Below are 16,761 nucleotides of genomic sequence, written 5' to 3'. Positions count from 1 at the left end.
AAATCCATTCAGAGGCATCAACAGGGGCAATGATACCTTCGGACTGGAGATTAGCTAGAAGAGATTTTACATCATCTCTGACACTGAGAGGAACAGGTCTAACTCTATGTACTATGGGAACAGCATTTTTTAAAGTAAAATAGTATGTTCACATCCTTTAACTGTACCTACTGAATTTTTGAACACATCAGGAAAAGATAGTGCAAGTCTATCAACAACAGGGGTTTGAACGTTAATGGATAGGATGCTGGAAGGAAGATCACCCAACACAATGGGAGGATCTTGTCCAGGACGTAGAATGGTGCCTAAGAGAGCAATATCCTTCCATCCTATGATGTCTCTTCCTCTGACTGCCACATAGATTTTGATTTTGATAGATCTGCCTAAGCATTCAAGTTTGTCCCAAAAATAGCCTAATAAATCAATATCTTGCTCCCCAAAAGCTTTGGGGTTAATGTTGGGAGCAATTAGTTGTGTACTGTTTGACCATAGTTTGTAAAAAGTAAGATCGGCAAACATGGTGACAGGAACACCTGAATCTGTCATTGCTAGAATAATCTTATCATCAATAGAAATATTAACTAACGGCCCTTTGATAGGTTTGTCATAACATTCAGGAACATCAACAGTGACCACAATATTGGCAAATTGGGAAGTGCTATCTTGGACGTCAGGGGAATCTTCAGAAACATTAGACATTCTGACTCAACTGGGGTTGCCTTTAGGCACTGTGTTAATGTTTCGCCTACAAACGTTTTGAAAGTGTCCAAATTTTCGACTCTTTATGCATTTCTTCCCAATAGGAGGGCAAGTAGGATTGTTTCCTATGTAGTTTCTTGAGCCACAATGGAAACAAACCAGTTGGGTTCTGGTAGGTTGATTTTTAACATCTTTTTTTTCAGGATTTTGTTTCGAATTGATAGTGCAAACAACATTCTTTTCAGAAACAAAATTCATAGTTTGAGGATTATAGAATGCATATTGGGTTGTGTAGAAAGAGTAACGGCTTGATTGCTGGATAACACTTTGGATGTAACAATTGGTCTCTCAATGCTCTTAGCAATGTCAATTAGTTCAGACAGAGTAGGATTGCACAAGGTAAGAAGGCGTTCTTGGATTTTCTTGGAGTAACAACAAAAAACAAACTGATCTCTTATATGAATATCAACATTAGTACCAAAATCTAATTTTTCTGCTAGGACCCTTAAAGTGGCTATGTAATCTTCAACTGACTCTTCAGAGGATTGTTTGCACATAGCAAAATTAAATCTCTCTAAGAGGACACTTGTGGAATCTAAATACTGTTTCCTCATGCAAAATTTGCTTCAATAAAAACATTCCATACAGTAACTTCAGATGCTGATGCAGGAACACATGGAAGGTTGTCAAAGACTCTGCGACCAGCTGCTCCCAAATGATTAACTAGTACTGCCAATTTCCTTGTAGGAGACTAGCCGTCAGCATCAATCGCAGTTAGGTACTTCTCAAAATCTTTCAACCATTCTACCCACTTTAGATCTGGTTTACCTGGCTTCTGTAGAAAAGGTACAGGCAGGACAACACCTTGAGCAGTTGCCATAGTACAGAATTGTTAATGCAAAATCAAACAAACATAATATAAGGAAAGCCAGTGAGGAGAAGGTGTGTGGATCACCAAGGAAACAAGTGTCATACAAAGGTAGAAATGTCACTCACTAGCATGTAGAAAGCGGAGATGTCGAGAATGAGGCAAAGATGTGTAGAATTCCTGTAAATATTTCAAAACTGCAAAAATATTATGCCAATCGAAGTCGGAATATATGAGGATGTTGTGCGAATCACCGATATAGGCGTCGCACGATGAAAGTCATTAGGGTAAAGTCGGAAGGAGAGATAAATAACTTCTCGACGTACCCAAAATGGCTGCCGTGCGCCTGATGTCAACGCGCATCCCACAATGCTCTGTGCGCATCCCACAATGCCCTGCCAGACCTCCTCTTCCTTTATCCTATGACGAAGGAAAGGAATAGAGGGACACTGGAACTTACGAGCAGCAGAGATCTGAGGATGACGAATGTAGGAACGTGCAGCTGCCAGCAGTGATGATTCTTGAAATGAGGACGCGCGAGGCAGCCAACGGTAAGCAACGAATCTTCAAAGTTCGTAGAGGAAAATAAACCCTTTTTTCCTTCTTGACCCACCTTCCGGAAAGTTAGAGTCCTGATGGGTCGAAGTAACGAACACAGACCGGTGGGATCCAACAAGATGAGAAATACTGCAGAATTTCTCATAAGAAAGAAAATTGATCAAAAATTACCCCACTCCTGGTACCAAATTGTAGCAAGGGGCAAAAGCAGGAATCCCTCTGTAACGAAGTCCGTAGTTAAAATGAAGACTTTATTCAGGAAATAAAGCTACAAAGCAAAAGGGTCCACGGCAGAGATGCCAGCAAAGAAATGAGCTGACAGTAACTGCCGTAGAAGGACAGAACACCGGAAAACAGAATCAAAGAATACAAGAAGTATTCCTCAAGTGGTTAAGAACCTTGTCTTAATACATGACATACTAACAGAGGCCATTCCCGTCCAACTAGTATGCATGAAAACAAGCCAACGACGTTTGTATGTCTAGATGACACAATTACATAGTTTATAATTATTATTTTTTTAACTCTTGACATCTCATATGTTTACTTAAAAAAAATCCACTGCCCAGTTACATTTTGATGAGTTTGTGAATACTGAGTGGGTAATCTGTGATATTGCTTTTGCTAGCTCCCAGGGACATGTAGAATTTTGTTTCCATTAAGTGCCTGTAGGTTCTGCTCCAAGCGGGGGAAGCCATGTATTAGAGTCTCTGGAGCTCACATTTTTTTTTTATGCTCGAGTTTCTGCTCCTACTGTGCTCTTGGGCGTTTGTTTTTACTGTTTTGGAGGAATAGAGAATTCTGAGTCCCTTATTCCAAGACAAAATATATTACCTTTGTCACATATTTAGTGGTTTATTAGAATAGGCTAAGACATATTTAATTTGTTGTTTATACTTAGTGCACCAGGTGTCTAACAAAGCATATTTGTGAAATACTGTGCTACCAGTTCATAATTCACATTCATCTTCATAAGATAAAGAAGAGCCAGCACTATATTCCTCCTGGCACCCTCGGTGTCAGAGCAGATCACACATAGTGACTTCAGTTGCAAGATCAATATATATGCTCTCTTGCTGTGCAAACGTTCTCCTCGTGTGCACTTATTAAATAGGGCTCATAAAAGATAGTGGGAAACATCCTTTACAACGCAACTTTTACCACGCAGTGCCTTTACGACGCAACTTTTACAACGCAAACCATTACAACGCATTGCGCTGGGGGGCGCTCTAGGATAGGGAATAAGTTTAATTTACTATCCAACACCTTCCCTAGTGTCCACGGGGACTGGAGTTGGAATAGTAAATTAAACTATTCACTATCCAGCACCCCAAAGCGCTATGCGTTGTAAAGGTTTGCGTTGTAAAAAACGCGTTGTAAAGGCATGCGTGGTAAAAGCATGCGTTGTAATGTCATACATCCAAGATAGTTGATAGCAGTGCATAGATCTAGTAGCACAGAGGGAAGGCAGATTTCATGGGGGAAAAACGTAGCAAAAGGGAAGATCTTTTTCATTGAAGGCTATGAAAGCAGAGTGAAAGTAACAGGTAAGGGGGCGATGAGTGTGAGATTGGAAGGGTATGCTGCAATGAGAACCCATGTCCAAATGTCAGTGGTATGCTCTTGTCTTTAAACCGCTTTCTGGTGTAGAGAAATTGTTTCAGTGTCTGCCCCACAAGTTCATGCGTTTCATGACAGTATGCCCAACAGTGTGTCTGTAACAGTGTTGATCACTAGTGATGCATTATTGCAGCCAAACATCATGCTTGTTTTTTCACAATTCACTCAACACATTGGTTTGAGGGGTCAAAGCGGGAGCATGTTGCATAGTTTAGTGAGGATTGATAGAAACAATCACAGCTGTATCCACAAATATGGATTTTAAAGATGTTTTGTCAGAGCTAGAGAGAGACTGTGTGTGTATGTGTCTCTGTGTGTGTTAGCGTGTGCGCGTGTGTGTGTGCTCGTGTGTGCAGGCGTATGTGTATGATTGTTCTGTCTGAATGATTTCTTCATGAAGGGGGTAATACACTTGGGTTCACATGGTCACATTTAACAGGGTAGATATTGCGTGTACTGTTTGGTGTGCTTGCATGGAGTGCCGTCTTGTAATGTCTTCCCCTCCGCTTAGAGACACAATGAGGTGGCAATCTCGGCTAAGCTCTACAACCGCCACGACAGCAACTTCTCGATGTGGTGGCAGGTGAGTAGGACAGAAGTAGGGCAGTCTACCTTTAAAGAATTTAGCATCAAAGGAAAGGTCTTTGAATATTGTGGTGCCAACAAATGCTCAATGTAAGGAAGATGTAGAAACAGGCTGCAAGGGATCAGGTACAGTTTGAGGCAGTATCTGCTGTCATCTTGGCTCAGTCATCGGTGCAAACCATGTGGGGGGAAGAAAATCAAAGGAAACTAAAAAGAAAGTGTAGACAAGACCGTTAATACTCTCAAAGAGAATTATCCACACCAGGTTCTAACAGGTTAATGGATTTGCACTATGTACAAGTGTCTCTACCTGGTTACATTTCTCCATTCAGGACTTCAGGCAGGCCAGCTGCTAGTAGGGCGTATGACCGAGCGGTTAAATTGAGGTTTGTCAATTGGGTAATAGAGGTAGACACACCACCAAATTCACAGGGAGATCAAGCCAGGGGTCTGTTATGGCTCTAGAAGCCAAAGCACGTCATAGTGTTGAAATACCCACTGCGTTACTCGCACAATAAAAGACTTGTAAAAAATATCTGCAAGATCAGTGGGAATAGAAATATACAACATTTGTATTACATCTATTCTTGTACTGTGTTGCAGCACCTCTCATTCAATTTCTGTTGCCTTATTTTTCTGTTACCCAACTGCCTAAAGTGAGGATAGAGAAGTCATTGACCCACCTTGTTTGTTTCTATTACTTAAATTTGGGTCTGAAAAAAGATGATGTTTGTTGGTTTTGTATTCAGAGCAGAAAGTGATGGTTCAGGTTTAAGGACAAACCGCAAACACACAAAGGGAAGAAAGCTGAAAGCAGTCATTAAGCACAACTCAACTTATGGAACTGCCAAAACCAGGAAGCAATGTGACATCAGGAATTTTCTGCAGGGTGCCTTGGTAGATTTTAAAAGACCCCCGGCAACCTACTCCTGCTAACCGCAGTTTGGTTCATTTAAACAAGTATTCAAACAAGCAGGCACCTGGTAACTACGGTGTAATCAAGCACAATGGTTGTACTGGAAGAAATAACAATCATAGTTCTGAGATTATGGATGTATTTGATGGTGACCTGTCTTGGATTTTCATGTGCATTGAATTCTTACTAGCAAGATCTCAGGATGGAAAATCATGGCTCAACCCAGGTGATGTAATATCAAAACTCCTGGATGATTTCCGTTCAAACGCAGCTTAAGGTGTGAGCATGAAATCATGATGGTTTACGGACAGCACCGACATCTGTTGCAAAATTGGTGCTCTGAAAGGATCAAGTCAGGAAGCATTAAAAATAACTGTAGAAATAGCACTTACGACTGACACCAAATAGCCGCAAATTCATGGGTAGGGAGAGGGGCATTTATTAGCTATCATCACCAAAGAATTTTCTAGCCATAGGTACAGCCAGTAGAACATGACACTGTGACTCTGAGATATGTACACCTTCTGGAGGAAAGGCAGTCCATAGTGGTCCATTGAGTATTAAGCACTTTCATAGCGAGAGTTTAGAAATAGTGTACAAGAGGAAAACAGTCCTCATATAGAGAATCCTTGCGTAGTATGCAGGTGCCTCAATCAAGACTGGGCGAAGAGAACTGAAGCTATTGTATACTTCAGGCAGGCCAGACTCCAGGAAGGCCCTTCAGGGATGTAAAGTTATAGAGCGGGAAGGGAAAAGTTGAACACCGAGTAGATCTTCTGATCTTGCATAAGACATGATATTGACCAAACAGAAGAGAACTTCAGTCGCACTCTGAATCTGTTTGCGGAAGGAGCGGGGACATATATGGCTGCAGATCATTCCTCTGCCTTTGCTCCAGCCAAGCCAGGTTTCACCTTGTTGTGTCTGCAAGCATCTGACATTTCCTGCTCCTTTGGTGTGTGACATTTCCCTACCCTGGACCCTATGGTCAATTGCAGCTCATAATTCAACTTTTCTGTTTGTGTTTTCTTTTTTTTGATCTCATCGATGTGAAGGTTGTGAAAAGTCTCGGAGCCTGAGCAGCCTAGCTGGTGGGAATGCACTGCACCTGTCTCCTCTCACCACCCCTTTCGGGTCTCCGTGTGCAGTGAGACGCTCGCGTTCCCCCATCATCCCCCCCATCTTATAGCATGGACTCTTCCGACCCGGCACCGACAGAGCAAGCGAGTGAGGGCCCAGCCCAGTCTACCGACCCTCACAGGGGAGGGTACGCCAGCACAGACACTGCTACTCAGTCCGATCCTCTTTTTAAGCGGTTGACAAATATATTATACATAGAATTATATGCAGAAATATTTTCAAAAAAAAAGAACATGTTTGGCTTTAAAAGAAAAAAACTATTTTGCACTTTGCTGGAAAGAAAAGACCTCCATTCATCATTTGGTCCTGCTGAATCCACCAATCCCCAGAGAGCTGAGGTGGGAGAAAGAGAGAGGCATGATTTGACAATTTTCCTCTAATGGGAAGAAAAGCACTCAAGAGGGCCTTGGGAGTTTTTACTATGTTTCCTTTGTTCTTATTTATATTTTATATAATGTATATGTATATGTTTATACATATATAGATAATCCGTTGCTGCATCTTTCAGTCCTTCCCCTCTAACCTCCACCTCCTTGTCACAAGTGAAAAGGATGCCAAAAGGATTAAGAAAAATATAGTTTGAAAAATTCAAAAATCTGTAGTAACTTTTACAACAACGTGGGAGGTTTTAACTCTGACCAGCATAAGAACTGTGGTACATTCTTAATCCATTTTGGTGTTTTTTGTCTCATTTTTTCTTGTTTATTATCCTTTTAGAAAACTGCTGTGTGCTTTCTTCCCAACTTGTTTTCTTATTTTTTTTCTGTCTCTCTCTCTCTCTCTCTCCTCTCTCTTTCTCTTTGTCTCTTTTCCAACAACACACACTCAGGATTCTGTGAGCCATACCTTTTCTCATAAAAAAAACTCGTTAATAGATCTATATTGCTAAAAAAGACTGATGCAGAAGGGGGGATCAATTAAATGCAAAAACAAAAAAGACTAAGGAAAGAGTTGTCTGGGGGCCTGAGAAGGCCTTTTTCATCGTCCCTTATCATCCATCGTGTGCATGGATTCCTGTTGCAAGCAATAACACACTACATTTTTTGCCTGGATGCATGTTCTTTACAGAAAAAACTGTTTAAAAAAAAGGAAAAAAAGAAGCAGTTCCAGATAAATGTATATATTAAAGCTGAGCCCTGAGAAGTGACAGATGGAACCTGAAGTCTTATGGTGCATGGACGACCCGTAATGTGACAGAGCTAATGGCTGAGCCCACCTCTCCTTTTCTCTCTCCTTCTTTCTTTTTTGTCTTTTTCTCCTTTTTTGTTTTTCCCCCTTGTTTCCTTTTTCTTGTTTCACACACAGAAAACTATAAGGAGAACCCAGTCCTTGTTCGATATATGCAGGCGGAAGCCGTCACTGTGAAATAAAAGCTTCCATGTTCCTCACAACCTGACCTGGCCCTGACAACCTGACCTGGCCCCCTACTCCGTCTGCTTTCAGCAAAGACAGAAAACATACAAAAAAGGAAAAACCTAGAAAATAAAGAAATAGAACAACAAAAAACAAACCTCAACAAAATGTGAAAAGCAAAACGTGCAATTCTTGTGGGGAAAAAAGACAACCAAACTTACCTGAAATGAAAACGTGGATGGAAAAACTTTGAGCAAAAGACATCCTGCGTCCCTACACCTTCCCTGAGGAGGATGTGATGGTGGTACTCTGCCCTACTGAAGAAGGATAGAGTGAGACTCCTAGAAATTCTAAAGCTTTTTTTGTTTTTTTGGGATTTTTAAACTTTGGAAGCCACAACTTGTATTGCACTCCATGGCTGCTGGGAAGCTGTAAGTGAGGGTTCTAAGGGCCAGGCCCAGGAGCGAAAAGGCATCAGAAGAAATAATAGCAGCTATATAAAGACAGAAGAACGAAAAAACTGTAAGGGGACTGGTAACAAAAGAACAAAAGTAACACAAGTTAAAGAAAAAATACTATTTAAAGGTTGCATTTTCCTAGCCAGCATGTTTGCATGAGATACTGTAACAGAAAAATATTTAATGTTATATGCAAAAAAATATATTTTCCTTCCAGACTACAAAAACCTGACAAAAACCAATGTATAAATGTAGCCAGCCGTGAGAGGAGTACTTGAAGGACAATGTTTTGGTATAAGAAGTACTCCCAGGACGCCATTCTGAATGGACGAGTGGTCAAGAGAGACCCCCTTGGATTGGACGAATGCTTTTAAGCCAAAAGGTACCATTCTATTTGGATGGCTACTCTCTATGTTTTCTGTCACTGCAGGGTTGTGTTTTTCTCACTGGTGGGGTTAGGGTGGTTGGATAGCTTGGAGGTGTGTTTTATTCCTTTCTGAGGCAGGTGGAGAGGGGTGCCAAAATGGAGTCCCCAGGACTGGGCCACTGGGTGCCATGCCAAGCCTCTGAAATGGCTGAACTTTTGAATGTGGAACATGAACTCATGAAATAAGAAAATACCCATCTGATGTGTTAGGTTAGCCCAGCAAATAAGGTGGAATATCAGCCCTGTCAAGGAACTTCTCTAAGATCCCGCACCCCATCCTCGGTTGCACTATAGGCATCTCTGTATCTATGCCAGGGTCTAACCTACAAATGGATTCTGACTATGCATGTGTCCGTATCTGGATACCTTTTGCAGACAGGCCTATGAGAGGGTCATTGGCTAGTGGGGCATATGCCCGTGCATTTAAGTTAATGCCTCTGGCTAAGAATCCCTCTGTATGGCAAAAAAGTGTGCACCCCGCCTGACCGTGTTAAGACAGGGTAAAGCCAAGAGCAAAAACATTAGCCAGTGACAATGTTTTTTATCTGAAATTCAACATATAATGAACCTGCTTGCTCACCAGTGCAATAATCTATCAACTTTTCTCCTCCTCTAATCATCAGACTCCACTTCTTCGCACAAATAAGTAGGTCCAATCCATACTGGCCGGATGGACGAGCTTGTGTGGGAATTTGTGGTCTGAAGAACAATCCATCACCTCTGAAAGGTGATCATGTGGGGACTGAAAATGTTGTCACTTTAACTTATACCTAGCCCTGCTGCCCTTTCCCAGGTGCTGACATGTTCTTAAATCTGACGATTCCATGAGACAAGTCCAGCTCTAGGAAATACAAAAGCAATGAATCCCTTAAGATGAGCTCAGAAGAGTAAGCTTGAGCCCTGAAAGACCCTTGAGAGCCCATAACCACCTTCTCACCGCTAAACACAGTGGAATTGCAGTTACAAAAAAATCGGAAGCTGAAGGGCCTCATTCCAAAACTGTGTCAGTCATACAAAATTTCACACCGAAGAACACTCACACCAGAAACATAACATATTCCTTAGCTCGGAAAATAGAATGCATTCCAGAGTGGCCAAAAGTAAGTAGCCTTACCGTACAGAGTTTACTCATAGAAGGTGTGACTAAGATAGCCTTTCAGTGTGTATTTAAGTGGTGCCTGAGGCCTTCATGCAAGTAATTGAGCTCAAGATTTAAACAGCTGTTTCAACAGGTCAGGTTCTGAGATTTAAATAGGTGGCATAAATGTGGATTTTTTATGAAAATGTATATTTTAAATGGAAGATAGATCATTATCATATTTGAGACTCCGTTTAAGTCTTTATTGCCTTTGTGGTATATGTGACTGAGCCGGCTTTCAATTGAGTAATGTAATGTAATGTAAATCCAAATTCAAATGATGGATATAGACGTGCAATGAATGAGCGACCTTCGATTAGTTCACATGTGCTCTCATTGAAAGAGATGGTCTTCTGGTGAGTGAGATGGTCTTCTAGTGATTTAGATGGCCTCCCCGCCCAAGTGAGTGAAGTGGACCACACATTATTAAAATAAGCTTCAATTAAAGAAGAAGGCCTCCCATTGAGTGAGGTGTGTTGAGCAGGAGTGGTCCTTTTAAGCAGTGTGACGTTCTTTAATAGGATTTTCTTCCTCTGAGTTTAACATCTTCCCAGCGATTGAAATGCCTATCCGTGGAAGGAAACCGCCGTCCCCTTGAGACAGCCGTCCCCTTGAGACCGCCGTCCCCTTGAGACCGCTTGCCAACGAGGCATGGGAAGTCCTCGAACTGCTTGTAAAGAGTGAGTGTCACGCGGTGGTTTATAATGGTTCCTGTTCGGAGGATGCAGATGGAGTATGTCGTGGTTGACCTGGAATGAGCCGGCCCCGCACCTGCCTCCTCCTCCAGCCGATGGCGCCGGAGGCAAGAGAGGTGTGCAGTTCATCCGATCTTGCGGCATCTGACATCCCGCCTCCGAGGCCGGGAGGGCCCTACTCTGGCACCGTGCGCGCCCCCTCTAATGAGAGCCCGCGCGTCACGTGTGGCACGTGCCACATGTGTGCCCCTCCGCCTCCTGCAGCAGGGCCTGTCGCTTGCACTTACTCACAGTGCACTGCGCTTGTTTAGCCGCGGCTCGCTCCGCCGGGCCTGTATGTTTGTTGCCAGAGCCTCGCATTAGTCCGGGCGGGGAGGCTGCCTGCTCACGTGCGCGGCTCTGTCCGCTCCTGACATGTCACTCGCAACTAATGGTCTTTTGTATTGTCCTTCCCGTGCTCCCTGCTTGCCCCTTGTCAGTTGCACTTAATTGATACGTTGTTCTGTGGTGTGGGCTTGATGCCTGTCTGTTCCGCTCGGCACAGGGAGCTTCCCCGTTATGTCAATGTAGGTGAGTGTACATTGCGGCGTTATGGCCCTGGCGTTGCCGTCTCTTGTTTGCTTGCCATGGTTTCTCCGATTTGTTGACTGGACGTGCCCATCATGGCAGCTCTTTTGACCAACGATGTTATTTAAATTCCTAATTTCTTGGTACATTGTTGTGGCTCAGTCGGGTTGCATTTTCTGTATTTCTACCAGGTGACGTAAAAAGACCTTTCTGAAGTTTGGAGTGTTCATGTGGAAGTTAGCTTTGTACGGATGGGTGAAGCCTAATTAGTAGGGTTGGGATAGATTCAGCCATATAACAGGCTTTGCTTGACATATGACTGACTGCCCTAATGGTTCCTCGGGGACAGCTACTGGTCAGGAATGTCCCTGATAGGCGGGCTGGACGCTCAGTGTGGACACTGTGACACAGACAGGAAGGAGGCTGAACACAATCACGCGGCAATCACTCGGACACCACCAATTACACAAGGGGGGCAGTCTGCAGCCCGTGTCCAGGACGCACACACTCAGCATTGTGACACCCTCCGAGGCGTTGTCTCCTCTAGTAAAGGAGAATGTGTCTTGCACCTTCCTCTATCGCACTAGCATCTTCGGTTGTGAAGGACACACACACGCGTCATCCCGTGATCCGAAGAACCTGTCCGTGGCTGCCTCCGGCCCAGGAATGGCCTCATACAAGCGCTTCTGTGGCCGGCGTGAGCAGCTGCAGAAACTCTCTCATCCCCGTGGCCTCAGCCCTAATAATCCACTCTGTGCTCTTGGCTTGAGCTTCTCTGCCAGCCTGCTGTCCGTCCCCTCCACACATACATACAGATCACACAGGACACGTACAGACACAACACACGCATCGCATACATAATTATCCACTCAGCTGATGACTCCTTCAGCCTTAAAATGGGCGATTCTGAAAACGTTGGGGGCGCCGTCTAAGCTCAGGTGTACAAATGCAAATAACATACCAGAACGCAGACACACCTGAAGCACACGCACAGAACACTCACAAAAACCGGTCTCACGGAGCCAGACATGCACACACACTAACCGCTCTCCCTGCTCACGACAGACACACGTGTACACACCGAAATACACACAGACCCCTCGCAGCTGGTACGGACACTCCATCCACACAGAAAACACACACATATACCCAGAGTACAGCACACGCACGGATCATTCACACACGAACCAAAGTACGATCGCATACAGATCATTCACACACGACCAGGCCACAAATTCCCCACACACCCATGCCGAGTATGTGCACAACTACCTACACCCCCAAATGCACCCAGTAATTACCCACACACATACAAACCGGGCAGAGAAACCAGATGATTCACATCTAGGCACTACGATTACACGCATTCAGATATTATACACCTCTCCGAGCCCTCCACATACACACACTTTTTGACCATGTATATACATCGCACGCAACTCCTTCTTACATCCCCATTCAAGTATACACCATTTATAGCTACAGAGGACATAGATGCACATGTAAATAACACACAATCACTCAGCACCGCATCGCGCGCACTAAGCAGTCTGACCGAGCACGCCCGCCTGGCATCTACAATGCTGTACTGCACGTCACCCGGGTCTTTTAATGAGCAGCACAGGACCCCAGATCCGGAAAGGGCGCAACTCTCCTGCAAGGGTGCTAGAAAGAGCCGCGTGCTCCAGAGACCCGCGGGGCCCCTCCCCTCTCTTGTCCGCTCCGATCGCCTTTTGTTAGCCTCTCTCCTTTCCGCCCTATTAGCTCGAGCAGCAGATCACTGCAGGCCACGAGTCTCCGTCCCAAGCCTCACGGTTACCGTGGCAACTGCCACTCAGCAGCAGCAGCAGCTCTTGGACTGCTTCCAACACACTTTCTTCACATACATGAAATTGCATTTGTATTCAGACTCGCGACTGCAGAACATAGATTAGTTGTCAGCTTTTCGAACCTCTGTAAGGTGCTAGGCTCAATGTAAAGAGTTTCACACTATAAGCATCGTTTCCTCCTTCCACCACCTCGCCAAACTAGAGTTTGTGGCTCATGGTGTTTTGCTAAATATGCATATATAAACTATGGGTGCAGTAACTTAGCTGTCAATAGTGCAACAGGTGCAGTGGCAACTGGGACCATTGCATTCAAAGTATAGCTGTTTTTAAAACTATCAGTCCAGATAATAGGGCCCGTTTCCTTACTTGGTTTTGGTCCATGACACCCTTGCTAGGCCAGTGTATGGGTGCCCTCTGCACAAGCTTTTTTTGCCTACTCACACTGCATTTGTAATTTTCCATTTTTGGGGTTGCTGTTCCAAACGCAGTCAAATAAATAAAAGTTCAGCCACTTCAACCAAAGTCCGCAACGCACCCACGGTAAACTTTTACCAAAGGGAAGTTCGAAGCAATTCCTGTATGCAACTCTTCCTATGCAAATCCACGGCGCCCCACCCACCGGCCCCAGAGGGGTCACTTTAGGGTCACAGAAGAGCACCTGCGAGTCTGCAGCCTCCTGGCTGTGTTTTTACACATTGGTATTCTAGTGGTGCTGGTCTGACCAAGCCATTGGCACCAAGACGAACTGACCTGAGTGGAAACTGGAAGTTTTCCATCCTGACAGGCCAGCGTCTTGGGAAAGGTCAGGAGGACAGAGCCGGAGCCAGTCACGTGTAACCTTGTTTAGTTAAGGCTCTTTTAGAGGCAATAGCCTGTGTGAAGGAACCTCGAGTTTTCAAAAAGCCAGTCAGCCTTCAGGGCCTATGGAGCGGCCACCTACAAAGGCAGGCTTCTTCTTAATTAAAAGTGCAGGATGGTGCTCTTCAGCCTTTAAATCCACCAGTGAGTAAAACCCTTAGAACTCAGTCTTGAAATCGAAGGGGGGTGGTGTTATTTTTGGGAGTGGATCATGGAATGGAATACATCATCAGTCATATTGACTGCTTATTTTGCGCTCTCTCTCTCTCTCTCTCTCTCTCTCTCTCTCTCTCTCTCTCTCTCTCTCTCTTTCTTGCTCTATGGCACGATTACAGAGTTAGAAATATTTTGATAGACTGGTTAAGTGGTTAAGTGTTGTTTTCTCCCCCTTCCTGTGCTATTCATTCCCAACCCACACATTCTTCTGGTTGAGTCTGAAAGTCCTGAGAGGTGCTCAATTCCCTGTCCTTTGGGGCGACAAGCACTCAGCTTAGTGATGCACCCAGCACATACCCATACTCGACTGTGTACTCGACTCTCAAGGATAGCACAAGCAAGATGTACGGTGGGGTTTAAGAGTCAGCTTCTGCAGGGGCAGTGAAGCACCTTGGCCGCCTTGTGGCCTAAGCATAGATGTCCTTAGTGTGCACACCCGGAACTGTTTTTTAATGATCTGTCAATCCGTTCTTGAACCCATCCCTCTATCAGTGCATCACCACATGCCTACATACCTCGGTCCATCTGGAAAACCAGACACCCATCCATGTTCTCCATTCTTATAAAACTGTGAACGGTGTAGAGCAGAATGAGGGACAGCAGAAACAGCTACTGCTTTTCATTCACCTCATTCTCAATAGGTGCTGGTGGAAATTCCAGTCGACCAGTTGGAAATGGTTTTGTTTTAACACTAGTTACAAAAATGGTTTTTGGAAAATGGGCATATGTCTCATCATAAAATTCAAAGGACGTTCCACTGGTTAAAAAGACACCAACTGAATCCAATACAATTTCAGAGACAATAACCAGTTTCAATATGCAATATGGAATTAACTAGGATGTCTTTTCAGAGCAGTTCATTATATTTCCAAAACCATATATACTACAGACTGGATCGAGTTGCAGCCATCTGGGACTGGTCACCTGTTGTCTCCAGCAGACATGCAAGTCCCTTATACATATGTGAATAGCTGGGGCGACGAACAGGTGTGATGCTTGTGTGCACAAGCTATATCCATAGACTAAGGGAAAGCAGTGGACCAAAGGTTGGCCACAAGGAGATATGCATTGCCAGAGGTCAGCAAATAGATGCAAACAGCTGAGAAACTTTCTGATGGAAAGCACTGGTTGTCCTGGCACATTTGGCTAGTTGTCTCTGCCAGTGGGAGGGTCGTTCGACAGAGACTTGTTTTCCATGGCCACAGTACTTGCTAACCAGATTTGCTGGATATGTTGCTGCCCTAATCCAACATTTAACTGTCCCCTGCCAAATAGGACTTGCATTTTTACACTGCCAAAAAAAAACCTTTTCCATTATCCCATGGTCCTCCAAGTCAACTGTGTGGATCTTGAAGTTGCATATTGACATTCTCTTGCTAAACAGGTAATTTATTTGAACGTTATTTTTAAGACACACTTGGTGGTTGTTTATGTTTCCACTCAAATTATATTTAGTCTATGGAAGTCAGCTAATACAGAATTTTCAGCTTGAGAAAGTAGAGTCCTCCATAGGTTGAAAGCACCCTTCTAACTGTTGGCAGCACATGTGAAGCACTAAAAAGTGTCCACCGCCGTGGGAGGAAAAGAAACTCTAGTCCCTCCGGTGCTGAGTCCTTTTCTCTAACTACTGGAGATTCAAGAGAAGATAAATTACACTGTATCATTTCAGTCTATTTGTCACTGGGACAGTTCTCCCTCAGAAAGCAGCAGGCCATGGTTCCCTAGATGTGGATATAGCTGTGTACGTCTGGTGGCGACCAATTATCAAATTATACACCAACAGGGATCCCTGGTGACCTGTACATTTGCTGACCTAAGTCCCCCCTTCTGCATGCTGAGCAACATGAGGGGCTGCACCCTCACAAAAAAAACCTCCCTCAAAATGTGCACGTCGAACAACACTTAACCTCTGTCTCTTTCATAGCAACTTTTACTCTGAAATAATTATGCATTTTGGAATCTTTTTGTCCTTTGTGGTGGGGTTTCCTGTGTTCAGCATGCTTGTGTGGTTCAGTCCTTCCTCTATAATGAAAAACATTAATACTGAGTGGAAATGCTAAAAAAAGAAATTCTGACCGCTTTCCATTGTATTCTTATTGTCACTGTACCACAATGACATATCTTGGCAAGTGTGTGTGTGTTTGTTTGTGTGGTATAGCACACAATTTAGTGTGAAGCACAGTGCCACATTGTTTCTTACTACTGAGTGTACAGTCTGACGACAAGCACTTCCTTTGGAAGAAGGATGTTGCACATTCATCTGCAAGGCTGAATGACTTAGTGTGTCCACTTGGCCAGCATAATCTTTTACGCCAAAGTGTTCCGTATAATAACAACAGGGATCAAGTGCCATAATGTTTTGCTAATATATATGTATATACATATATATATATATATATATATATATATATATATATATATATATATATATATATATATATATATATATATATGTGTGTGTGTGTACACACACACATACATGTATATCAGTGTGTGTGTATGTACATATATATATATGTATATACATATATATTTGAAAACATTATATATATTGGATAAAATATCAGTGTGTCTATACACACACAATCACACACACACAAGCACACTCAAAATGCACTTTGCTTTTGACTTCAATCCAAGTGTGCTGGAGTGGACATAGTAACTGCTTGGATGCAAATACAGAGGTAGGGCCAGCATGGCTGGCAATAATTGGGGAAAAAGCGGCCCATGAGTATCAAGCATTACCTCTATGGAGGCTTTGCAGATATACTCTCACTCTGCTGTACCATAGACAGTCCTCTTTGTCTACTCGTAACCCCACAGAAGTTTCAGAG

At 43.7% G+C, this 16,761-nt stretch overlaps 1 protein-coding gene across 5 annotated transcripts in view; it reads left to right on the top strand.

The window, feature by feature from the left end:
- The window catches only part of LOC144770588 (voltage-gated potassium channel KCNC1-like), a 1,394,341-nt gene extending 1,378,044 nt beyond the window's left edge, over positions 1-16,297 (top strand). For 4 of the 5 annotated variants that reach the window (XM_078655245.1, XM_078655244.1, XM_078655243.1 and 1 more), the window contains one exon: positions 6,302-16,297. In XM_078655245.1, coding sequence (XP_078511371.1) covers positions 6,302-6,435 — 134 coding nt within the window. In that variant the 3' untranslated portion in view covers positions 6,436-16,297. The remainder of the gene's footprint in view (positions 1-6,301) is intronic. The other variant, XM_078655242.1, reaches the window with a different exon arrangement.
- The last annotated feature ends 464 nt before the right edge of the window (positions 16,298-16,761 follow it).

This window comes from Lissotriton helveticus, chromosome 7 (assembly GCF_964261635.1).
Source record: "Lissotriton helveticus chromosome 7, aLisHel1.1, whole genome shotgun sequence".
Lineage (NCBI taxonomy): Eukaryota > Metazoa > Chordata > Amphibia > Caudata > Salamandridae > Lissotriton > Lissotriton helveticus.
Note: the sequence above shows the minus strand (reverse complement) of the source record. Positions and strands in the feature narration are given on the sequence as shown.